Raw genomic sequence first — 25,782 nt, 5'->3', positions numbered from 1 at the left:
GAGGAGGAGGGAAGGGACGGGGGAAGAAAAGAGAGGCACCTTTGGTATGTCACCGGCGTTCCAGAGAATGACAATCATATTTGCCGGTTAATCAGGGTTTTGGAATTGACCAAGAGGAAACGCATGTTTTGTCGTGATGACACAATCCTTGTTGGCATAGTTGTTTAACATGAGGGAACTCCCACAAGGAAAGGCTTTAAAGCACTTAGCAAGGGTTGAGGCACTTCTCAGACGCTGCCGGGAAAGAGAGGGAGTGTTTGCGTGTTGATTTCGGTTCCTAATAGATGTCAGAATGAACTCCGGCCAAGGCTTCTACCACTTCTCTTCTGGATCTCTCAGGGGTGCTGCAGGATGCAGCTTCGCACACGTCGGAGATCCCTACAGAGCTGGCACTCTGCATGGAGGGAGTGGCGGCTGTCTACCTGTCCCCATGTCCTTTGGAGCACCCACCTGGCTGGCCTCTGATGCCGGGGCAGGCTGGGGGGGCTTCGGCGGGAGCCACGGGGACATCTTCATGGGAAGGAACGAGAAGCAGATGATGCAGGACCTGAATGACCGCTTGGCTTCCTACCTGGAGAAGGTGCGTTCTTTGGAAGAGGCCAACACTCAGCTGGAGGGCTGCATCCGGGACTGGCACAAGAAGAAGTCTCAGGGCACCAAGCACGACTTCAAGGATTACGAACAAAACATCTCAGACATGCACGAGAAGGTAAGTCTGAGGAGGCGCAGATTGGCTTATATTCCTCCATGGGGGAATTCAAGTACTCGTTCAGCTCAGCAATATAAATATCTGAAATGGTTGCTTCTGTTGAGTGTTTGCCTAAGAGCTGTCCTCAAGGAAAGGTGTGGACTCCAAGGGTAGGAAAGGGTGAAGAGGGAGGGGAGGCAACCTTGGGGGGGGGTTGGAATTAAGCACACACATTCTCAAGCAAATTCTCCTAACTAGCATTTTGCTCAGGGGGAAAATGTTCATATTTCTATATTTTTTTAAATCACATTGCAATTGTAGATGATGTGGAATATATGGGCTTGGCAGCACAATATGCTGAATTTGGTGTGTTAATGCTTAATACTAATCATTTGATTTTAAATCAAGAATTGTGTTACCCTATAATTATATTATATTATACAAGGTAAATTTGATGGGGGGGAGGAGGTTAAGGTTAGGGTTAACATTTCAGACTCAAACTACTCGCTGTGCACAGAACACGATTTGAATTCTAGACAGAATGTTGCACTTCACTCTTGCTTCTCAGATACACCGCGACTGAAATGATGCCAGCTATTTCTATATACATTCATCTCATGCATATATTATAAAGCATAATTTTTAGGTAACCTTCTTCTCCTGCAAAAGCACAATGTCCCTATCAGAATATGATGGGATGTTGGTTTTAGGAGTGAATCCTAGACACCCGGCGTACATATTCCGGGTCGTGTGGCCAGCGTGACTAAGCCGCTTCTGGAGAACCAGAGCAGCGCATGGAAACGTCGTTTACCTTCCCACCGGAGTGGTACCTATTTATCTACTTGCACTTTGACGTGCTTTCGAACTGCTAGGTGGGCAGGAGCTGGGACCGAGCAACGGGAGCTCACCCCATCGAGGGGATTCAAACCACCGACCTTCCAATCGGCAAGCCCTAGGCTCTGTGGTTTAGACCACAGTGCCACCCACGTCCCTTAAAACAACTTAGAATAACATAAATGAGGCGGGCCCTAGAAATATACCCTTCAAGTGTCAGAAGCCAAAGTAAAGCGCACTGCTGAAGAAAATTAATTCACTGGTTATTCCCATTTGTAAAGATGTTTGCTGCTTTACAGTTCTCTACTCATTCATCCCCTTGACCTAACTCTCAGAAACAGTAGCTGGAGATAGCCCTGAGTCTGGACTATACCACTTCAAACCAGAGGCAGGGGGGTATCACAACTGAATTTCATTTATAAAAAGAACTGTAACAAATGAGGTGGTGTCCGAGTGAGAACTTCCACCCAATTCTCCTTGACATTCTAGCTTTCTGTGCATAGGCATCTTGGTCGACCCCAAACATTTAAAGCACCACTTTAAACAGTCTTGGCCTCCCCCAAAGAATTCTGGCAGCTGTGGTTTGTTAAGGGTGCTCAGAGTTGTGCGGGGGACCCCCTATTCACCTCACAGAGTAACAATTCCCAGAGTTCCCTAGGAGAAGGGGTAGATTGTTAAAAACCATTCTGGCCGTTGTAGCTCAGTGAGGGGAATAGGGGCTTCGTAACAGCCCTCAGCACCGTTAATGAACTACAGCTCCCAGAATTCTTTGGGGGGGGAGCCATGACTATTTAAAATTGGTATCAGAGTGTTTTAAATATATGGTGTGGATGTGGCCTGGGGGTGACATTCTCTCAGTGGAGCTCCCATCTGCAGCCTGCAGGTCATTACACAAAGGGAAATGCACCCGGGATATAGTAACTCTGCAGAACTTTTTTGTCTGTGTCTCCTCTCGCCACCTATATTTGTATCAGAGCCGCTTCTCGTTTCACTGTTTGGACTTCTGAAGATCTGTATGGAGGAAAAAGTCAGTAGTGAACTGTTGGATTCGGGAACTGGGTGAATTGATGCCGAGAGCTCAGAAAGTTTGCAAGGCATATATTGTCTCCCATAATATTCCTGACCTTTCCAGGGTTAAAGATATAGCCCTGTCCCGACTGTGCCATTTCACACTACCAGTTGGGCGACATATCATCAGCCGCAATAAGCTCAAGTCCCAATTACTGCAGTGTGGTCACCGTGGGGTTACCCTTGAGCCTGGTCGGGATCCTCCAGCTCATGCAAAATGCTGCGGCCAGACTGCTGATGGGGACAGCCTATCATGCAACTCTGGTGCTCAGAGGTTTGCACTGGTCCAGGATACCTCAAGGACTGCCTAATCCAGGCATCCCCAACCTTTGGCCCTCCAGATGTTTTGGACTACAATTCCCATCATCCCTCACCACCGGTCCTGTTAGCTAGGGATCATGGGAGTTGCAGGCCAAAACATCTGGAGGGCCACAGGTTGTGGATGCCTGGCCTAATCCCTTACATCCCTGCCCAATCACGGAGGCTTTCGGGGGAGTCACTGTTGGTGGCCCCCTCCCCATGTCTTGGATGCATGGCCCATATCCATAAGGAGCAATGCATTCTGTATTGGGGGCCCAATTTTGTGCTTGCAGGCCCCTTCCTTACTGAACTTCTGGTGCCTGTTGAAGTTGTATTTTTTATTATTATTATTATTATTATTATTATTATTATTATTATTATTATTCCAGTAGGCATTATAATAGAAGTTTGATTTTATAGTTTTAACTGATCATTTCACATTGTACCTTTGTACACTGCTCAGCAACTATTGTAGTTGAAATGTTTTTTAAAAAAAAATAAATAAAACCAGAACTGGCCCTTTTGATTTGACCTATATACTGTAAACCTTGCAGGCAGGGATTTTGGGTGCTTTATGTTGCCCGCCACATTGTTTTCAGCGCATTTACAGAGACACAGTGGTAGAAGTACTTTGCAGCTCATAGCAAGCTGGGTAGCAAGAGATATACCCGTCCTCATTTTGGAAGGTTCCTTCAGTAAGCCTGCCTGCCCTGACTTCCTGTAATGTAGGAGGATGCTGGGCCGGCCCTACCAGTAAGCAAAGTAAAGCAGCTGCCTCAGGTGGCAGTTACGGAGACTGGGTAGTGGGGATGGGGTATTGGAGGACAGAGTTCTGTGTGCCATAGGGACTGCCCTGGACCCCTTTTCCCAGCCTTAATTTTAGTGAAAGATGTTGGCCCATCACCTGTGCAGAAGTGAGATTCAAGAGCCAGTCTGGTCCAGTTCCATACATGGAATAGGTGAGCCCACCATTTTGCCTCTTAACCTAAGGCAGCAAATTGTTTTGGGTGAGTCTTAAGAGGCTGGAGCTGCTATAGTGTCTCTGAGTACACATGAGGCCAGCTGTGCAGGAAAATACACACTTCCACTCTAATCTTACAAACAGCCCACCCTCTCAGCAAATATGTAATTTCCCGATAATTAAAGAGAATTTCTAGTTCTCACCAAGATTTCCACATTAAGCTTCAACTGAAGCTGCCTTCGTGCTCACATGTCTTCGTGCCTAAGTGGGATGTTAATTGGGGCTCATAATAATGCCCATTTAACTAGGCAATAATCCCTGTGACTAATCCTATTAATGACTTTTAACTCCATGTTGCTATATAAGGCAAGAAGGCAGGCTTTTCACAAAGGTGTGCTTCAGCTCTTGAAGAGCGTTCCGGTTCTGAATGAGGGTAATTTGTACCTCCCATAATCTCTGGGAGAGGCTGCCACAGAGAGCTCTGCAAAATGGCATCCAGCAGGGCCCCTCTCAGCAGAACGAGCAGGAAGGCCTTTCTTACGACATTTTGAAGTAAAACACATGAGCACCTGAAAGACAGGCCCTCATAGGATCACAGTCCAGGTGCTTCATGGGAAGTGATTCATAAAACAAAAATAACAATAAAAAACAACAATAAAACATAACAATTAAAAATAAAACTGCCTAACTGTACCGCTGTATGCTAAGTAACGCTTTCTGCATGGTGACAGCCTCTGTGCTGGCTCTTGTGGGATTAGAGCTGGCATGATTTATAGCTAGAGGTAGCCAATGTGGTGTCCTTCAGAGGTTGTTGAACTACAACTCCCATCATCCTTGACTGTTATTGGTCATGCTGGCTGAGGCTGATGGAGGTTGTGGCCCAGCATTATCTGGAGGGCTACGACGTTGACTCCCCCATCTAAAGCAAGAAGCCTGAACTTGGCCAACCTGAACTTGGCCAACCACTCTTCAGCCACCGATCTTCTCAGACCCTGAATGGCTTTCCTCAGACTTGGCTAAGAGGGTTACCAAAGCATGCTGAGGGCAGAACAAAGACTACAGCCAACAAATGAGGACCTTCCTAATGCAATCGCTCTTCTTCATTTTTCCTCACTTCAGGTCCAAACTGCCTTGCTCTGCCAGTAAACTCTCCCCTAGCTTCTATTGGCTTGAACTGGGATGGCTACCCAGTGGAGAAATAATTTTCTTGGCCCAAGATAAAGGTTCATATTAGATCTTGGCGCCCATACATATAAATGTGGATTTTTCTAGTGTGTTGGGGTCTGCTTCCATAGTCAAGAGAACTGTGAGCCAACTAGAAGGTTGGCATTAGTCTGCCTCCCTCCCAGACTTGGCTCCATATCCTTCCTGTGTTAGGATTAATGGGCAAGCAGGGGGGGAAACAGTACATTCTGAAAACATAGACGCATGGGGGAGCAAGGAACCTCATTGGTTCAGGATACAGTTCTAGGAAACATGGTTTCCATGTTGCCAATACATTTTGCCCTGCTGTTAAGGACTTTGCCTCCCAATATGCTCTTAGGGATGCCCTCTGCTCTCTCTGAAGCACCATGAATAAGTTCAGCTAAAGCCAGGATGTTTTGCAAGATCACACCACCATCTAAGTTTTCTTTTTGTGTGATCCTGCATGAGTTTTGTTTACACTCAAGGTACGAAATGATTGGCTAAAATCCCTGTATGTATGTGTGTGTTCTCCTGTAATATATGGCGTTGCCCTCTTGCTGAAATCATCTGGAGGTGTTTGCTGTGTAGGCTCTGTGCTTACGGCATTCTTTCTTGCATGCACTTGGGGAAGGAGAGGGAGAACAAGGAATGCTGAAAAATAGGTCATTGATTCCAAGATTTCAGCAACCGCCTTTTTCCTGTTCTACAGTTCAACAACAACAAGCACCAGAACATGGAGTGAAAAAGTGTTAATTGCATTTGTGAACTAACTTTGCAGCCTTCTGCATTGCTTCTTCTGGCGATCCTAGAGGAGTAGTCTATTTGCCCAGGAATGTTCCCTGCCATTGCTTAACAAACCCATTCATGGCATGGATCCCCCTGGCTCTGTGATACGACTCAGGTCTTTCAAGAAAAGGCTAGAGAGGCTGTCTTAGTGATGCTTTAGAGATAGATTCAGGGTCTCTCAAGTTCCAATGGTAAAACTACACCCCCCCCCCCAAAAAAAGGTGTGTTTTGTAGAGAATGACACAGCAGCTAGGGACAGGGAAGAAATTTGGTCTGGTTCACATTTCAATGTGAACTGATGTAATTTGCACTTCCCAAAACAATACATGAACTGGGAGTAAGGGTATTCCTTATGTACAGGAATGTTCAGTGGTTTCCAAACTTCCCGACACACTTTGAGCACTGATGCCTGTTGTGTCATATCTGTTACAGCAGTCAACAATTCCTGGCTTGCCTTGCTGGCTGAAGGGATGGAGGTCTTTTCTCTGAATTTATGCTACAACTCTGAAACACAGAGCATGATGTAATGGGGAAATCTCTTTGCTCTTCACTCCAGCTCTGAGCTTGAAGCTATGAAGTGCAGGGGCCGAAAACAATTGCTGACGCTTACAGTTCAGAAATGAAGAGGAGACAGAGGCCTGCTGGCTTACGAGCACAGCTGAAACTTGGAGTACCAGTTTGGTTCCAAGGCAAAGTGATGGGGCCTCCCCCTTCCAGGTCTGAGCTGGGAGATCCAGAAGCACAACGGCTTGCTCTGTCTCTGTGCCTGAAGGACACTCCTAGTTCAAAGAGCTGGACAGGAGAAGAAAATCAAGCCTCTGCTTCTCAGTGCCAACGCAGTGGTGTAGGGGTTTTATGCATCCTGCAAGCACAGAGCCTAAATGGACCCAAGGCTTCCACTGGAATGGGGGTTCATTTCCTCTGCTCTACAACTCTAGGCTTCAAGGGAGCTAAAGCATAGCTCCTTGCTCTCAATGGAGAGGGGGGCAAGTCAGGTTATTGAACCTTGATCCATAAGAGTGTTACCCTACAAAGGAGGGAGGGGATCTAGAAATATGCCGGTCCTTTTTAGCCAAATAGCAGCAGCAGCATCGTGGAAAGAGTTGCAGACTGTAGTAAGAGTAAAATGATCCAAAGGAATTCTCCAAATTCTGGGCCCAGGACACAAAATTCTAGACACTTTTATAAGATTCTCTTTACATGATTAGCTCATGAACAGTTCCTTTTGGCAATATGATTGGATACCAGAATGCGTGGACCGCTTGTGGACCCCTCATGCTCACTTCTAATTGGTTTACAAAAAGCACACTCCTATCCACTAGTGATAACACGGCAACACTGAGCAAAGTTTAGAAATTTGCTATTCTTTTGTCGCATACAAAATGTTGCTTTTCTGCTATCTGCTTACATGAAGTTGTCCGAATTAGTGTGAGTTACACTTCTGGGGCTTTTAAGTTCCTAGTCTGCGAAGGTCAGTGCGCTCTTGGCATGTCTTGCTGAGCTGATAAGAGAATGAGAGGCCCTGCTTGCTAGCAAAAAGACAGAAATGCATCTTCTATTCACGGGTGGGGGGGTGCTGCAGAGAGGAAAGTGAAATAGTTTTTAAACTACTTTACATCATTTTCCCTTTGGAGGTGACAAAACAGAAAGTTATTTCTGAAATCTTCAGTCTGGGATTAAATGAACAAATGCAATTACATTAAGTGCGCAAAACAACTGCATTAAAAAGAGAGAGATGCTTACAGTGTATATTTCCAATACATTTCCAGCACAACACAATGGCACAGATACGTTGTGGCTGGGACTGTCTGAGAATGTTTTTATGCAGACTCAGCACTTATCAGACTGAAGTCAGTTGTGCACCAGAAACATGTTCTGTGGCAGACAGGGAGAGCATAGGTTTGTGTGCTGACATGCTTCCTAGTCCACGACAGCCACCTGCGTTCCAGGTCATGACACCCAGGTATCAAGAGTCTGTCTGTCAGGGACTGGGCAGAGGAGGAATGGTGGAGATCACCTCCCCAGCCTGACCCTTCCAGAGAAGAAGCAGACAGTTCAGAATTACAACGGGGGTTTGAGGGAGATCACAGCTCAGAGGAAGACGAGGGTGAAAAGTTGGGAAATAATGGGAGAGGAGGAGGAGGCAGAGCTGGAGCAGCTGGCTCATACGTTATCACTAAAAAGCATTCCAGATCCACCATCTCCCAGAAGCCAGCGAGCCATAAAAGTAGGAGAGCAAAGGGCTCAGAAGCAAAGGGCCTTCAGTGCCCCCCGTAGAATGAATGACGAATGAGGAAGTGGGAGAGAAGGGGAGGAGAGATTTACTCGGAGCAACGCCATTATTCCAAGAGGCTACCTTTCTAAGCCTCTCTCTGTGAATATTGAATAAAAAGCCATAGGTAAGAACTTTCCTTGTCTTATCCGTTCCTGGCAACCTACTGTAGGGGTTGAATCCTCTGACGTCTGACACTATCATAGAATCCCTCAACTGTGCAGAAGACTCTAAAGCCTGTTCACAGAAGGCACTGTTGCCACTCCTCCTCATCTCCTGTGAACAGGTGGTGTGTGTCCTTTAACAAACCTAAAGCATTCATCAGTGGTTTAGCATCACAGAGGAAGATCAGTTGTGGTTTGCAAACTGCCTTTCAGCTGCTGTTGTTGTTGAACATCTGATAAGCTACCAAAGACTTCTGGGATCCTCCGGAAACTCTTTGAAAATAGCTTGTACCAGATAATTTGATGGTGGGCAAACAATTGTCGTTAACATCAGGTTGCGTTGGGTAACTCACATGCATTAGATATAGTGTCCAATAGCATCTGGCAGGTAAGTAACAACCATTAGTCTTTGGTAGCTGGGAATTCGGAACTGAAGAAGGCCAAAATCAAAATGATCAAGAGATACCGGCAGGTGTAAATGTTTCCCATTTTAACATTTGATTTAAATATTTCAGAATAACAATGTGAATGTGAATTTGCTTTGGAAAAGTTGCATTAAAAATATGAAGCTTAACAAAGTTGGAACATTTCAGATGTTTGCAAGTGATAGGCTCCACTCATTAAAAGGCATTACGTCAGAGAACATTGCTTGCAAAATAATAATAATAATTGCACATTATACAGGTATACTAAATAAATATATTGAAATACTGACCAGTTTTTGTGAGGACATTTTTTTTAAAAAGGAAACTGATGCATAAATGTGACGAACTTCACTTTAGGTTGGAAAAACGAGACACAGAGAGAAACCCAAATTGAGAGATCCATCCATCTGTTCATCCCTACCAACCAATCACAACAACTGCCAAAAAAACACACACCCAGATATTGAGCTTTTCATTCCACATTTGCAATGAGACGAATTCTATCTTTCTCATTTACAGATTGAGACTAAACGGGTTGCCAATGCGAGCATCGTCCTACAGATTGACAATGCTAAAATGGCCACTGAGGACTTCAGGCTCAAGTAAGTTATTCATTGAACTCCTCGTCTATTCATGGAAACAGAGATGGGCAAAGGACATAGAATTTGGCCTTAATTCTTCACAACCTGGTCGTTTGAGTGCAATAAAGCCGACCTATTCCCCAAGTAATTTAATAAACGTAATAAATAATAACAGTAATGTTAGATGCACCACAGGTTAAGCCTGGTTGAAATCATCACCATTGGGGTCATGCCATTTATGGTGCCCTACTTACTAGGTCCGTGGCCAGCAACTAGGCTGGCTGGCAGGCAAATCTCGAGGGGAGCGTAGGGTTGAAAGGGGGTCTTATCCCCCCCCCCCCGCTTCTTACTCATTTGTGGCTGAAAGCTCAAGGCAGGTGTGTTGCCTTTTCTGGATAGTAGAGGAAACCTCAGGAATTATGTAGGCACCACAGCTTGTTTCCTTTCCATTTCCCCTGCCTCCTGAAACGAGATCGGTGCTATTAATGGCTGCTAGCCGCAATGGCTATCTTCAGCCTCCACTATTGGAGGCAGTCGCTAGGAATCACAGGTGGGAGGGATGCTGCTGCTGCTGTTCCTCTCAGGTCCTTCTTGTGGGCTTCCTATGGGCATCTGGTTGGCCACTGTGAAAACAGGCCTGATCCAGCAGAGTCATCTTATCATAGAATCATAGAATGGTAGAGTTGGAAAGGACCGCGAGAATCATCTAGTCCAACTCCCTGCAGTGCAGCAGTATTCTGCCCAACATGGGGCTCGAACCAGCAACCCTGAGATTAAGAGCCTTGTGCTCTACCAACTGAGCTATCCCTCAGGGGATCCTATGGCTGATTTAAATAAAGGATAAGGTTAGTGAGTGTGCATGGAAGGGAAGGGGAAGCTGCCTATTTCGACTTTCTCTGCTCCTTTAAGCTAAAGAGCTTCCCCCACCCTTCCAGAATCACTCGCTGCCAGTATCTGAGTGGGACTGTGGGGGGAAAACATATTTGAGAAACTGAAGGGCAATGGCAAATTTTTTTCTCTTGCAGAAATAGCCAGTGCCTAGAAGTGTGTGCACTCAGTTTGCAATGGGACAGGGTAAGCTGTAGGCTTCGCCTTTTGTTGCTGTTCTGGTCTAGATGCCCTCCGCCGCAGTCTGCAATTTGTACGGGGCGGGAGCTTTCTCCCCACCTCCTGTGTGAATTGCAGACCTAGTGAGGTGTGTGCATCTAGATCATGACTCTAATGGGCAGCAAAGGGCTGACTCACAGAACTGCAGAGTTGGAAGGGGCCCAAATAGTCATCTAGTCCAACTTTCATGTGTTCCAGTGTTCCAGGCCAAATTGGAGCTCATGAGCAGGCTGTTTCTGCATAACAAACCCTGCCCTGGGGGCACATGGCTTGATTAACTTGGCCCTTGGCAAAAATTGGTTTTAGGAACCAAATCTTTCAGCCCATCTTTGTCGAATATCAATAGAAAACTCAAGAGCTGCTCAGTTATCTATGTGATGGGTGCATCCAGCTTCACTGAGCTTTGTGAATGTACTAGATTGGAAGACTAGACTGAAAGGTCCATTGTGCCTTTCCAAATCAATATTTTTATTGTACGAGCATTGATGTCGGAAAAGGGCATCAAATAGGTAGGCTAGCTGAAGTCCTCAAAGATGTATGCTCAGTCTTCATGTGTCTCCGGTCCTCTCAACTACTTTCCTTTGCTCTCCTTGGCTAAGATATGAGGCAGAAAAGGCCCTGCGGCAAAGTGTGCAGGATGACGTCGAGAACATTCGCAAGGAACTCGACAACATGACAATCATCATAACAGACCTGGAAATGGAGATCGAAGCTCTCCGTGAAGATCACATCCTCAAGAAGAAGGAACATGAGGAGGTAGGGGAAATTTCCATATCTGCTAAAATAAGGCTCATAAGATGACTTTCATGGGTTTCATTGCACTCTTACTGCTTTTGAAGAAAACTAATCCCCGAATCAAATCCTCTTTGACTCATTCTCCACTTGAAAGTTGAGTTTTGGATAAGCCATATCATAATTATGTTGAATTCAAATAGGAGATTGTGGGCTACATTAGCACTATCTGTTGAGTAGTGTGAGTGGACAAAGTTGCACAAAGTTCACACACTTTATTTCCATTTTAACTTTCGGGCATTCATTTCTCCCTTTAAAATATTGATATTCTGCCCAAAATACAGTAAAAATACAGGCAAGATATATGTAAACAGTAAAGGACCACCACCCCACCATAAAACGGCAAGAACAGGAAAAAAAACCTGTCCACCCGAATTCACTAATATTGCTAACAACTGAATTCCTTCGAAAAATATAATTAGGGAAGATGTGAGGTGGCCTTCTCTGGGCAGGGAATCCAATATTTGACTGCAGCCATTAGAAATACCTTCTCTCAGTCAACTGTCCCAAACAGTATATAGGTTTAAAGCTGATAACCAATACTTTCAATTGGGCCTGGAAGCCAACTAAGAACCAGTAAGGCTGTTTCAGCAATAGTGCAACATGCTTCCAATAACCAGTTCCAGTTTATAGCCTAGCTGCTGTACTTGGAAGAAGATGAAGTTTCCGATCAAAGGCAGCCCCACAAAAAGCGCATTTCAGTAGTGCAGACATTATGTGACCGAGGTACATTTTACCACAGCCAGATCTGTTCTTTCCAGGAATGAGTATCAAGGGCACAACAGCCTACACTGGGCGAAAGCATCTCTGGCCAGGTCCAGAAGCCTTCTCAAACTACTTTAACCTACCTTAAACCTCTTCAGTAGAACACATACACACATATATAGATTGGCACAGCTATGCCATGGTCCATTACTGAGATTACAACAGCACAAAGGATGTTTCATATTTCAGAAAGATTCCCTTAACCAGTACTGATCGGACAGAAATTTACTTCAGTTTACATTTAAAGCTGAATTTGTTATAGTCACACTTTCTGGAACAGTATGAAGAACTGAAACGCAGCCTTCTTGAATTTTGCAATGTAGTTCTCCCACCAAAAGAGCATTTGCAAAAATGAATAATGAAAGTAAACATAGAAAAATGCATTAAGAGAAGTTGCTTGACCCCCCCCCCACCACCACCACCAAAAAGTACCTTAGTCAAAGCTGCAGACAAAAAAAAAGGTTTTATTTGGAGAAATTTGCAATAAAATGCTGATGAACTTTCATTAGTATTTTTTAAATAAATAAATAAATCTCAAATTGCTGCAGAAATGTGGAGAACTGAATTTAAGGTTGAAAAAAATTGAGGAAAACAAGAGACACAAAATTGACAGATCATTCCATCCCTGCCAGCCAGCTTCAATGTCCTTTTAATGCTGGGATATTGCTTGCAAAAAGGTGTTAAGAGAACAGAGTACAGAAATGCGTACATGTTTTCATGTGAATTTTTGAAATAAAAATGTTTGCAAAAGCGGGACATACTGAACTAAAGATTGGGGGCGGGGGGGGGGGGAATGAGAATCTGAAATAGATTTGTATTTCCTTGTAGGTAGTAATATCTAATTTTTGCTACCATAGATAAAACACAGCTATTGCAACCTTAAAGCGTTTCTAGTGGTAGAGTTCTGTAGAGTTAACTATCAAAGGGGACACAGTTATATAAATGCAGAACGTGATTAACCAACATGCATTAGTGTTCCATTGGCTGGTGTCGTTTTATGCTCAGAAAACCTTTCAAAAATGTATTGCAGGACAAAGCATCACAGTTTTCATGTGCTCTCAACACTGGCTGGTTTTAGCATCCTCCCCTTGGCTTCCCAAGGGCACTGTCACTATGTAAACCACAGAACGATATTGCAACGAAGGGAACTTTACCATACCAGTTTGGCTTGTTTAATAATTAGGTTGTTTACAGAGTAATTATGTGTTTTCATTCAGCTGCTCCTGTGGTAATTACACAGAACCTTTATAGCTTTTGCAGCAAGACTTGGCAAAGTACAGGTACATTTTGTGTGTGTGTGTAAAACTATTGATATTAGATGAAAAGAACAGTTTCAGGTTTAGAGGAAGAATTCTATCCCCCCCCCAATTTTTTTTTATCAAGTTACCGTATTTTTCCGTGTATAACACGCCCACGTTTATAAAATGCCCCCTATTTTGGGGGACTCAAATTTAAGAAAAGGGGGGGGGGGATTGCCCTGCTTGTGGCAGCAACCAATCCCACGTCCCACCTCTGCATAACCCTGTATAAGACGACCCCCCATTTTTAAATATTATTTTATCAGGAAAAAAGCTCGTCTTATACATGGAAAAGTACGGTATGTTTAAGTAAAGATCCAAGATTTTTAAAGGACAATTTAACTGTTCTTCAGGACTCAGTTTTTCTACAATACGCCCCAGCACTGGATTTCTTTTAAAAACAGAAGTCCACCTATTGGAAGATCATATACAGTACTTGCTATCTATATTCTCTCTCCTATTTTAAAGAAGCCCTCCATATTTTCTTGCACAAACACTTTCCCAGTGGCAGAGCACATGATTGATACAAGACCCGTGGATCATCTCTGGCATCTCCAGTTACTAGGCAAATTCGATTGTCATATATCAGATTAATAAGGCAAGATAGGAGCAACCAGTAGCTTTGGATATTTAGCCAGAGCTTAAAGATGTCTCGTTACCTTGGCTTGTTCTGAAGATGTGAATCACAGTTTCCAGTTTGGGGTGAAACAGGAAACTATATTTAATGAAAGTCGACAGGTTTTCCACACCTATCAGCTGATCACCCATTCCCACCACCCTTCTGAGTAATACCCCTCCCCACCCTCTCACTATATTTAAGGGTCTGGTGACTTCTGTTTCAGTGTATCTGAAGAAGTGTGCATGCACACGAAAGCTCATACCAAGAACAAACTTCTTGTTGTTGTTCAGTCGTTCAGTCGTGTCCGACTCTTCGTGACCCCTTGGACCAGAGCACGCCAGGCACGCCTATCCTTCACTGCCTCTCGCAGTTTGGCCAAACTCATGTTAGTAGCTTCAAGAACAAACTTAGTTGGTCTCTAAGGTGCTACTGGAATTTATTTATTTATTTATTTATTTATTTATTTATTTATTTATTTTTGCTATAGTTGATTCACTTATGCACACAAAGGGGCTTTGTGCTTGACCATAGGATCTCCTGGACTTGCCCGGTCCGGACATCGGCTGAGCCCCAAACCTCCATGTCATCCCCTCCCTTCAATACTTAGCCAGTAATATTTAAATTCTCGCTCTTGGGAACCAAGTCCTGCAGTCTGTCCTCCACATTGCTTAATTTGTTTTTATGCAAAAAAAAAAAAAAAAAAGTGGGCTGCCAAGGCACAGGGATTTTGATCTGCGGGGCAACCTCTGTGCCTTACTTCTGCATTTCTTTCCTAGTTAAAGATTAAAACCAACAGGGAAACAGTTGTCTGTGATGAGCTAGCTTTAAGAGGAAGAAACAGTCAACACGTAGGCACGCATTTCCGTTGTTTTGATATTTTGATCTGAGGTTGCCGGGAGACCTCTGTTAAAGGGCGGGATGTCAGTTCCGAAAATAAACAATAACCAGCAAGCAGAAACCTAAAATCACCAATTGTACAGATTTCCCAAGAACAAGCACATGCACAGACCTATAACAAATTAAATTACATCAGTGTAAATTTTCTGCGGAAGAAATAAAGCAAGCCTAGGGAAGCTGTGGCTCTCCAGACGTTTTGGAACTACAATTCCCAGCTGTCCTGAGCACTGGCCATGCTGTCTGGGACTGGTGGGAAATGGAGTTCAGGAACCTCTGATGAACCACCGGTTTCTCGTCCCTGGAATAAGTGGGAATGAGACACAGGTGGAGTATTTTTTTTATGACAGCTAGGAGGGGGAAATCAAGATAACAAGGGAGCTTTCTCACACTTAGGCCCTGACCCAATTTTCTCTTCCCTTGGAGCACAGCTAAGTCAGCTCCTGTTGAAAATACAAATATGGGGAAATCTCATCTGCTTGCAATGAGGTTTAGGGATCCTGTTCTACCAGCACTGGTCTCCCAGGGCTAGAGACTGTTGCTGGGATCTCTCTCCAGGCTAAGATTCTGGGTTTTCTTAATTACTTTTTAATGGATGGGCATTGGAGCCAGAGATTCAGGTGTAAGCTGTGCTGAACCACCTGAGCTCCACCTCACCTGCTTCTCCTGTGTCATCTCAGCTGTTTATTTGCCAACCAACAATGGCAACTCCTCTAAACTTTGTCTCAATTAACTGTCCTGGAAGCTGCTGCATCTCTCTTAGGCCACGTATAGGGGACAGTGCATTGCTGGCAATGGGACCACCGGGATGGGTACAGGCCCATCAGCCCAATTTTGAGAGCTCGCCTTCGTTACTATTTCCTCCTTCCCTTGAACTGCACCCCAACATGTTCAGTGTGGATGCAAGTAGGAGACTGTGCAAATTCATGGAGAGCAGAGGGGTTGGAGCAGCAACTCTGCTCAGTGGACCACTGGAATATCTTTTAGAGTTTACAAAGTCCTCCCTCATAATGTTGGTTTGGATGGATGCACATGGGAAAATCCATAAATGCCTGATAGATCCATAAAGACCCATCCCTCTCTCTTCCTCTAAAACCCTCTAAGAGACCCAGGGAGGCCCCAATGAGCATGAGACTCATCTCAGGGTTGTGGGTTCCAGCCCTACCTTGGGCAGAGGATTCCTGCAATGCAGGGGGTTGGACAAGATGGTACTAGCGGTCCCATGCAGCTCTACAATTTTATGATTCTCTGTGTTTGGGTGCAATAATGGCAGACTCTTTGAAAGGCATGCTTGGGCCAATTCCATTTCTGTTGGTCTTATATTCTGTCCATGTTCCCTTGTTTTGCTCTTTCCAACTCCAGCAGACCACATATAGTGTTTTCTCCTTGCCAGTTGTTTTGACAACTTCTGCTAATCCAAGGGGCTTCCCCCCCCCTTTTTTTGCATTTTTGTCACAAGAACCTGATTTGCAACTGGCAGCATCTCATTTCATCACCTTGTAATTTTCCAAGTTTGCTGCAGGTAGGCCTGCTCAGGGCTGACATGTATTCATTTCAATGAACTGGAGGCATGCCTGTAGTAGTTGCTGTCTCCAAAGGGAGAGCAACAAGAAAAGGCTGTTGCCTTCATGCACTGCCGGTGGGCTTCCTCGAGGCATCAGGTTGGCCACTGTAAGAAATAGGATCCTGAATCTGATTAGGCTTTGGTCTCATCTGGCAGGAGTGTGCCCCATTTTATTCAGCAATCACATTCTTTAGAGACTTTCAGAGAAGGTGGAACTGCTTGGAAGAGAGACAAAGTTCAGAAATGAGATTTGCAAACAGCAAGAGGGAAGGACACCATCCTTAAAATAATGGTCGCCTCTCACCCAAAGAGAAGAGGGGGGGGACAGATTGGAATGTAGCCGTCCAATGGGTTCCTCTCGCTTCTGATGACATCCTTTACGTTAACTTCCATCTTTAACCCTTCATGTGCAGGACATGCAAGCACACGGCGCTTCCAAGGACTTCAAGGTGAATGTGAAGGTGAATTCTGCTCCACAAGAAGATCTGGCCAGGATTCTGGCAGGGATAAGAGCGGATTATGAAGCCATTATTGAAAAGAACCGCCAAAGCCTTGATGCCTGGTTCCAGAAGCAGGTAATCTTTGACATGAGGGAGATGGAGAAAGCCATGTTGAAGCACACAGGCCCCTGGACCCATGTGTGTTTTTAAGTGTTGTGAGCTAAGCATGACCACAAAATTGTTGGCATGTGGTGGTGGGGGGCATTCAATGTCCCTTTCTGTACACATATGTATCTTTTGTGTGTACACGTTCTGTACACGTATGTATCTTTTGTTTTCTTCACACCAAGGGAAAATGTACAGAGATAACAAGAAAACGACGCACAGAGAGAGACAAAAAAGCACAAAGAGAGACAACACACACACACACAACTCCCCAAAATTCACTGCAGGAGGCTGGACTAGTAGACCCTTGGTTCTCTCCCAACTCAATAGTTTTATGATTCTGTAACTGCAGTGGAACAATTTCTGCACTGACTTGAATGGGGGGGGGGTGCCTGCACCTGTACAAATGGCTGGGGAAGCTCTGTTTGAACAACAGAGCCCCTGGAAAGGGTGAACTTCCCGCCACCAGCCGTTCTTGGAGTGAGACAGCTTCCCTCCCCATATGCAAGTCAATAGAGGCATCGCACCACAGAGTTACATAAGTGGCAAGAGCCCGGTCGGTGTCATGGCATGGCCTGATGGGGTGGCACACCTTTGGGGATACTAGGGTGCAGTTTGATACATTCGTCACCCACAAATTAGGAACTGGCTTCAGGGTGCAACGAGGGCATGCTGGCTGTGTGGTGTAGTGGTTAAGAGTGGTAGACTCGTTATCTGGTGAACTGGGTTCGCGTCTCTGCTCCTCCACATGCAGCTGCTGGGTGACCTTGGGCTAGTCACACTTCTCTGAAGTCTTTCAGCCCCACTCACCTCACAGAGTGTTAGTTGTGGGGGGAGGAAGGGAAAGGAGAATGTTAGCCGCTTTGAAACTCCTTCGGGTAGTGAAAAGCGGGATATCAAATCCAAACTCTTCTTCTTCTTCTTCTTCTTCTTCTTAATCCTATTCCAGGAATCGACAGTGCCCCAGGGAATTCTTCCATACCCATTGTCCCTGCGATTATGAATAAGCTGACTTCCAGGCAGGCAAAGTGCCTGCTTAGGTGTGAATAGTTAAGAAAGGCCACCTCCCGATATGAGGTAACGCCGTTTGCTGCTGCATGAACGGCTTTGCTTGCACCCAAACCTCAAAGGACCAGCCACAAAGCTGATTTCCTCCCTAACCTGGGTACATGCTGGCAAGTGAGGACATGCCAGCCTCTGCGCCTAATTGATGCCATCTCCAGAAAGAGTTATTCTGAAAAAACAGAGCATTTCCTGGGATGGGGGAGGTCAGACAGCATTCATCCAGGGGAAAGATGGTGAAACCCTGGGGCAGGATCTGATCCCTTCTGGGGGGCACCTGCCAATGGTGGGCGGGGCCGGAGGTGAAAGTGGGTGGAGCAACAAATCTCCATTTTACCTTTGTGCAGCAGGTGAGTTTCTACACCTACTCACAAACCCTCCCATCCCAGCAAGCAAGAAGCATTATTAGAGTTGAAGGACACATGCCAGCCAGGGCAAAACACTTTGCCCTGCAAAGTAGGCTGCAAAGCGGGGACAGTGAGAGCTGACCCCTCAAGGGAGGCTCCCGGGGGCCAGAAACAGGGCTGCATTCGGCCCCCAGGGCTGAGGTTCCCCACCCCTGATGCAGGCAGGTCAGAGGAAGGATTCTCACTGAGAGCTCAGAGGATCCTGTAAGAAGGGTGTGCTGCTCCAAGCAGGCTATGGCGAGTCTGTTCATGGCAACAGACTTTTAAAAATATTTATATTTTATTGAACATTTTCAGTAGAGAAATGAAGTGGGAAAAAGTGGAAAAAACTGAACACAAAACAAAACAAAAATAGAGAGAAAAGTGCTTGAAACTATGGTACAATACAATATATAGGTATATAAACAGTGCGGTTATTCTAACAAGTATAAACTTATTAACAAGTCATCATGCTTTGTTCTAAATGCATTCCAAATATCATTATATTTTTCTACGCACGCCCATCTACCTATAAAAGCAATCAGTTTGTATGTTGCAAGAGTCTTTCTATCTTCTTTCTATCCATCATTCAAAGGGGGCCATGGTATTATCTTTCCAACATATCAATATCAGACTATTAGCAGAAGTAAGGACGCAAAGAATCCATTTGCACTGATCCGCTGTCAAACCACATAATGTTGGTATGTGGTTTAGGATAATATTATCGTCTGACAATTTTAATTCCAACCCCCCACCCCACCCCACCCTGTAAAAGTAGTATTTATAGATCTTAATACTTTCCTTCCACAATTTGTCAGCGTCAGACAATGCATAAACATACATGTTGTTGTAGCCAGGTTCTTTCTGTGCAAGAGTAGCGGAGTCTCCAACAGAACAAACAAAATATGTGTTGCTACTGTTTTTGTTCCACAGGTCGCCAGTGAGTCTATGGAAGATGCGCCCAGCCAGGAAGAACTACAGAACAACCGGAAGGAGATCTCCGACCTGAACCGCACTCTGCAGAACCTGGAAATCGACCTACAGACGCAGCTGAACAAGGTAACTTAGCCAAAGATACAGGAGGATGTAACAGACATGGCTCACGAGGACGTGCAACCTCAGAGCTGATGGTTGCCGCAGTGAGCGGTCCATAGCTCAGTAGCAGAGCGGCTGCTTTGCCGGCAGAAGGTCCCAGGTTCGGTTCCTGACATCTCCATGTCGGGCTAGATGACACCCTTGCCTGGAATGCTGGAGAGCTGCTGCCTGTCAGTGTAGGAAATACTGAGGTAGGTAGGTCAGTATAAGGCAGCTTCCTAGGTTCTACATTCCAGCAGCCCTCAAGAACAAAGTTCTAGTTTTCCCCCCTTGCTTTTTCCTGTAAGACCAATTACAGTCGTTAACAGTGGCCAACAGGTTTACCACACCTAACAGCCAATCACCCATTCCCACCACCCTTCTGAGTAATAGCGCTCCCCACCCTCTCACTATATATAAGGGTCTGGTGACTTCTGTTTCCGTGTATCTGAAGAAGTGTACATGCACATGAAAGCTCATGCCAAGAACAAACTTTTTAATTTTGTTTCGACTATGGCAGACCAACACGGCTACCTACCTGTAACTAGAAATTTGGTACAAACAGAGAGTAATTAAGCCATGGCACTACTGACATACATGAAAGTATGTAAAGGACAGGCTCCTGCCTTAAACAAATCACATTCTTAATTTAGTTAGGCAGTAGGGAAGTGGGGTCAGAAAGAAGACAACAGATGATGGAGAATATAGTTATTGCTCAACCTGGCAGCCATCTAATATGACTATAGGCATGTTAAAGATGTGAATCTTGCAATTGCTGCTAGGCTGAGCCCGTCATTTACAAAACCTGAAATAAATAACTGTAGTTTCTGGGGTTTCTCTTTAAATCACCACAAGTATTTTGCAGAAGATGATATCATTGGATCCACCCCCAACGAACACACACCCTCCTCTCTTTTTCAGAAATTCGCCATAGAGAACACCTTGGATGAAACCAAGTCTCGCTACGCCTTCCAGCTTCAGAGCATCCAACACATCATCTCCAGATGTGAAGAAGAGCTCAGCCAGATTCGCAACGACCTCAAGTCTCAAAATAACCAATACAAGGTCCTCCTGGGAGTCAAAACCCGACTGGAGAAGGAGATTGCGACTTACCGCGAGCTTCTGGATGGAAAGATTGATGGGTGAGGGGACATTAATATTGAGACAGGCAAGGGAAAGATGAAATCTATGGCTGGTATCTACATAGAATTGGTATGTTTTTATGCAGACAAAGTGCACGACAGGAAAACTGAGGCCCCATCATGTATACAGGTACATGCCTGAAAAAATACATTTATGTGGCACTTAGGGCTGCTTTTAGATGGCAGGTAGTCCCAATGCATTGAACATTACCTCTTCAGATGTGCAACTCTCTCTATGCATGATAAAGGTAAAGGGTAAAGGGACCCCGACCGTTAAGTACAGTCACGGATGACTCTGGGGTTGCAGTGCTCATCTCGCTTTACTGGCCGAGGGAGCCAATGTACAGCATGACTAAGCCGCTTCTGGCAAACCAGAGCAGCGTACAGAAACGCCATTTACCTTCCTGCCGGAGTGGTACCTATTTATCTACTTGCACTTTGACGTGCTTTCAAACTGCTAGGATGGCAGGAGCTGGGAGGGAACAACGGGAGCTCACCCCGTCACAGGGATTCGAACCGCCAACCTTCCAATCGGCAAGCCCTAGGCTCTGTGGTTTAGACCACAGCGCCACCCGCGTCCCTTCTCCATGCATGATAGAAGGTAGCATATATGCAACTCCCTACTCAAAAGTTACAGATACACTAGGCCAGAGCTTTTCAACCTTTTTGAGTCCACGGCCCCCTTGACCAACTACATTCTTTCTGTGACACCCCTGTGGAGTTCAGGAGCCCAGTTATGCCATTCCTTGCCTGCAGAGCTGGCAGCCCCTCACCCCTTTTCGAACCCTCCCTTGTGGAGTGTCCCCTCAGCCTCCTCTCTCCTCTCTTTGGGAGTCCTCTGGGCAGCCACCGCAGCCATCCCTGGTCTCTGAGCCGCCTCAGCTCCTGGCAACCAGCACCCCCTGGCCAGCCCCAGAGGCACCAACCAACTGGGGAGCTTGCAGCCAAGCTGCTGCAACAAACAGCTGTGCAAGCCTTTGGGAGGCAGAGAAGCAAGGTGCCATCAGAGGGAGGGAGGGAAGGAAGGAAAGAGGCACACCTCACCATCATTCAAGGCCCCCTAGGGTGCCCAGGCACACTGGTTGAAAACCACTGCACTAGGCAATGCACATGTGACCACATTTGCTTGGGTCACCTGTCTCCATACACACCTGCAGACTACATTTCCATATTCAAAAAGATAAGCCGTGCTGAAACATAAATGATGGGAGATTTTAGCTCAAATGTGCAAGAGGAATTCCCCCCCCCCCCCGGCCCTATTCTGCTGGAAGAAAGGCTGGTGTCTGTATGGTAGAGCTGGCTCAGGGACTAGCATATTTTCCGAAGGCAAATAAGCAGAGCATGAGTCACTTCGAATCACTTGTTCCAGGTAGCGGAGTGCCTTTGTAAGGTCCTTGGATGAGCAACAGAGATGCAATCAGAACTTTTCCAGAAACGGGATTTCATTGTGAAAGACTAACAAAAGGACAACTTAAAAGTCCCAGACACAGGAAGGAGAGGGGGACAGCTGGCTGTGTACAGTCCCCACCCCCTAACACTAATTAAGAAATAGAAATAGAGTTGTATGGGAATTTGCATTGTGCATATTAATTTATGCTGCCTTTTTTGTCATTTCGCAGAATGACGGGCTCCACTTCAAGCTCTAGAGGTAAAAGTCTTGATATTTGTTGGAAAGCTCCCAATATTCTTCATGTGTTTTGTTTATGTTTGCATCTGGGTGGATTTCTGCAGAGAATTTCTATCTCAAAAACATGGGCGGCGTGCTTGTCCTCTAAATGAAGGGTGTGGGGTGAGGGGTGTGCATGGCTGGGAAGTCGTGTCCTGTACAAAAGTAGGGGTCACATCCAGTGCTCCACCTACATCTGGCATGCTTCCACTGAATGATTCCTTATGAGGGTCAAAGGGGTTCCAAATCCTTGCTGGATCCAGAGGTGAGCAACATCTGGCTGTGAATATGAGCTAGGTGTGTGGGTGCTCCAGCTCCCAGGACTTGCATTCACCAAAGGATTCTTGTTAATCACCATACCCTATTTGAAGTAAGATTCAAATTGGTGCCAGCCCTGTGGAGCACCTGTCCATCAGATGTCAAACAGATAAGAAGACATCTGAAGACAGCCCTGTATAGGGAAGTTTTTAAATGTTTGGTGTTTTTATATTTTGTTGGAAGCTGTCCAGAGTGGACAGATATTATTATTATTATTATTATTATTATTATTATTATTATTATTATTATTACAACAACAATAACAACAACATGTAAGTCCCTTGTGAACAGACATTCTGCTGTGGGGATGTAAAATGGGTGAAGTGGAGGGAGATATATTCCCACCCCCCGGCCAGTGTGGTGTAGTGGTTAAAAGCAGCAGACTCGTAATCTGGGGAACTGGGTTCGTGTCTCCGCTCCTCCACATGCAGCTGCTGGGTGACCTTGGGCTAGTCACACTTCTCTGAAGTCTCTCAGCCCCACTCACCTCACAGAGTGTTTGTTGTGGTGGGGAGGAAGGGAAAGGAGAATGTTAGCCGCTTTGAGACTCCTTCGGGTAGTGAAAAGCAGGATATCAAATCCAAACTCTTCTTCTCTTGCATTTAATAAGATAAGCGGAACCCCACACCCCACAAGAGGTTTACAAAGTCCGCCCACACTCCACGAAAGAGGCAGAAACAGAAACACCTCCTTCATGAGGAGCAAAGATTTTCACAAAACTAGAGTGGGATCTCAAGAGCAACAGTGTGAAGGAAGAATAATTTCCCCAGAATTCAGCCTTCTGCTCTGTGTACGTCTTGGCTTGGTCACTGCCAAAATGTTTATGAGGCAAATGTCATGGTTACCTCAAGTTAAGGGAAATTTTCCATCCCAAGGGCCACATTCCTTGCTGGACAGCCTTCCAGGGGCCACATGCCAGAGGCAAAAGTGGGCAAACCAAATGTTGCCCTCATATGGTAGGCTAGTTTCTATGCACATTGATCGGCCCTTCTCTGGCCTCTACTGAGGCATTACCACAGTTCAAGGACACATTCCCGGTCAGGCCAAAACACTGGGGTGTGAAAAGCAGAGCCATTGAAAGGCATGGCCTGGGGAGACTTCTGAGGACCAGATAAAGTGGCACGGAGGGCCGCATTCTGTCCCTGGGCTTGAAGTTCCTCGTCCCCTACGTTCAATATCAGAAGGGTTGTCGCATGAAAAGATAGAGCAAGCCGGGACCTGAATCAATGGATTCAAACTGCAAGAAAGGAGATTCTGACTAAACATTAGAAGGCAGTTACTGATGGTAAGAGCTGTTTGAGAATGGAACGGACTCCCTCAGAAGGTGTGGGGTTGTCCTTCATTTGAGGGTGGGTGGCCATCTGTCAGGGATTCTTGAGCTGTGATTCCTGTATTGCAGGAGGTTGAATTAGATGACCCTAGGTATATCTCCAGATCTACAATTCTATGACTCTACATCCTGTTGTCATATTTTTCTAGTAAGCAAGGCATTCAGGAGCCTGTGCACCAATGTCATATTTATAGGACGGTATCATAGCAATTCCAATAGTTCAGTTGGGTAGACCCTCAATCCCAAACATCTTTACCTATATAATAGAGCATGCCTTGCTTCTTGCATAATAATGTATCCCCACATTTGTTTCAGGATATGGATCTCCCAGCCAACATCTAACAAAAATCATTCAGGATAGTGTGGATGGACAAGTGGTTGCTACACATACTGGTGAAATCAAACGGCAAGCTTGAGGTCAGCACCTTGAAGAAAAGAAGCACTTACACGCAGGATAGAAACTCCACAGAAGTCCAGCTTTCCAAGAAAAAGAACCCTGTTCTTCATTCACTGATATACTTTGGGAGCCTCGAATCTATTTTCCTCCTTTTGCCATTTACATGTTGTCACCCAAACCAATTCTAGTTTTATTTAATATGAACGCAAATAGTTTGTCCTCTTCTCTCGGCTCCTACTTCTTTAAAGGGCACGATACAAATAAATTAAAAATGTCATGGAGTTATTCTTGTTCATAGCAGTTTAACCAATCGGAGAACAGGCTTTCAAATCCCAAAGGCTCTTAAGTGTTGCACAATTCTGTTTTTAAAACAGGTTGGTCTAAAGAAAGCTGAGAAATACCACAATGCAAGCTATTCAGAAGTATAGGATTTGCATTAAAAACCATGAGGGGGTGGGTCCAAAGAACCACGAGCAGGAAAATAGCTAACAGTTTTGTCCCACAAACACTAGCACAGGGCTAGTTAACCTGTGGCCTTCAAACTGTTGTTGGACTACAACTCCCATGATCCCTGACCATTGGGCAATGCTTCAACTGATGAGAGATGGAGTCCAAAAACATATCGAGGGTCATAGGCGTGCCATTCCTGCAGTGCTCTTCTACAGGTGTGTAAATTCCATAGCAGATGGAAGTATCAGTGCAAGCAGAGGAACATCTTTGAATTTACTCATGGAACATTCCAGTGCAAAGTGTGTCTCAGCTTTTCCATGCACAAAAGATGCCATCCAGCAGCTGTTAGGAATTGTCTAGAAAGTACCTTGTCAAAAGAAATGTTTTCAAACAAACTCAATGGCCAATAAACGGGGGGGGGGGGAGTGAATGCAGCTCTGGAGAGTTTATTCATCCCCCTGACTGTATATGAAGTAGCTGCTGAAAACTAGCAGATTGTCCTAGATCAGGTGTGTGCAGTGGCTTAGCGTGGGTTGCCAGCACCCATGGCCACGCAGAGGCGATGGATGGGAGGGAGGCAAATGGACGAAGTACACATGCGCATTCAGCTGCCTAACGGTGTCTGCGTCACCCAGGAGATCACAGCCACAGAGGTAAGAAAAGAAGAGTTCTTCCATTGTCTGGAGAGGTCACTTCCTGGTTCGCATGGAGACGCCGTTTGCAACACAGCCCAGCAATGGAAACATGCAGCTGTATTGAGGCAGCACTGGATGTTGATAGTTTGCGCCACCTAACAATTTTGCACCCGGGGCAACCACCCCTGTGGTCCCTCCCACGGTACGCCACTGGGTGTGTGGGAAACCTTTGGCAGGACTCCAACTCCCATCAGCTCCAGCCAGAATGGCCAATGGCACTCAGGGATGATGGGATCTGGAGTTGATCAGCAACATATAGAAGGCAACATGTTGTGTAGAATTGCCTTTGATGCAAGTGAAAAGAATTTTCAGCCCTACTTGAAATCTGCTGAAATTAGCAGATTGGAGAATTCA

General features: G+C 45.4%; 1 protein-coding gene across 2 annotated transcripts; it reads left to right on the top strand.

Moving 5' to 3' along the window:
- KRT23 (keratin 23) lies at positions 1-24,564 on the top strand. Of its 2 annotated transcripts, XM_033170875.1 has the most exons (8): positions 1-709; positions 9,203-9,285; positions 10,971-11,127; positions 16,717-16,878; positions 19,290-19,415; positions 20,352-20,572; positions 22,192-22,220; positions 24,202-24,564. In XM_033170875.1, the coding sequence occupies exons 1-8, from the start codon at positions 293-295 to the stop codon at positions 24,300-24,302; spliced, it is 1,296 nt and encodes a 431-aa protein (XP_033026766.1). In that variant the 5' UTR covers positions 1-292; the 3' UTR covers positions 24,303-24,564. The 2 variants fall into 2 exon arrangements, with proteins under 2 accessions (XP_033026766.1, XP_033026767.1); XM_033170876.1 differs by lacking the exons at positions 22,192-22,220; positions 24,202-24,564 and having other exon boundaries at positions 20,352-20,576.
- The last annotated feature ends 1,218 nt before the right edge of the window (positions 24,565-25,782 follow it).

The sequence above is a fragment of the Lacerta agilis genome, chromosome 14 (genome assembly GCF_009819535.1).
Source record: "Lacerta agilis isolate rLacAgi1 chromosome 14, rLacAgi1.pri, whole genome shotgun sequence".
NCBI lineage: Eukaryota > Metazoa > Chordata > Lepidosauria > Squamata > Lacertidae > Lacerta > Lacerta agilis.
Note: the sequence above shows the minus strand (reverse complement) of the source record. Positions and strands in the feature narration are given on the sequence as shown.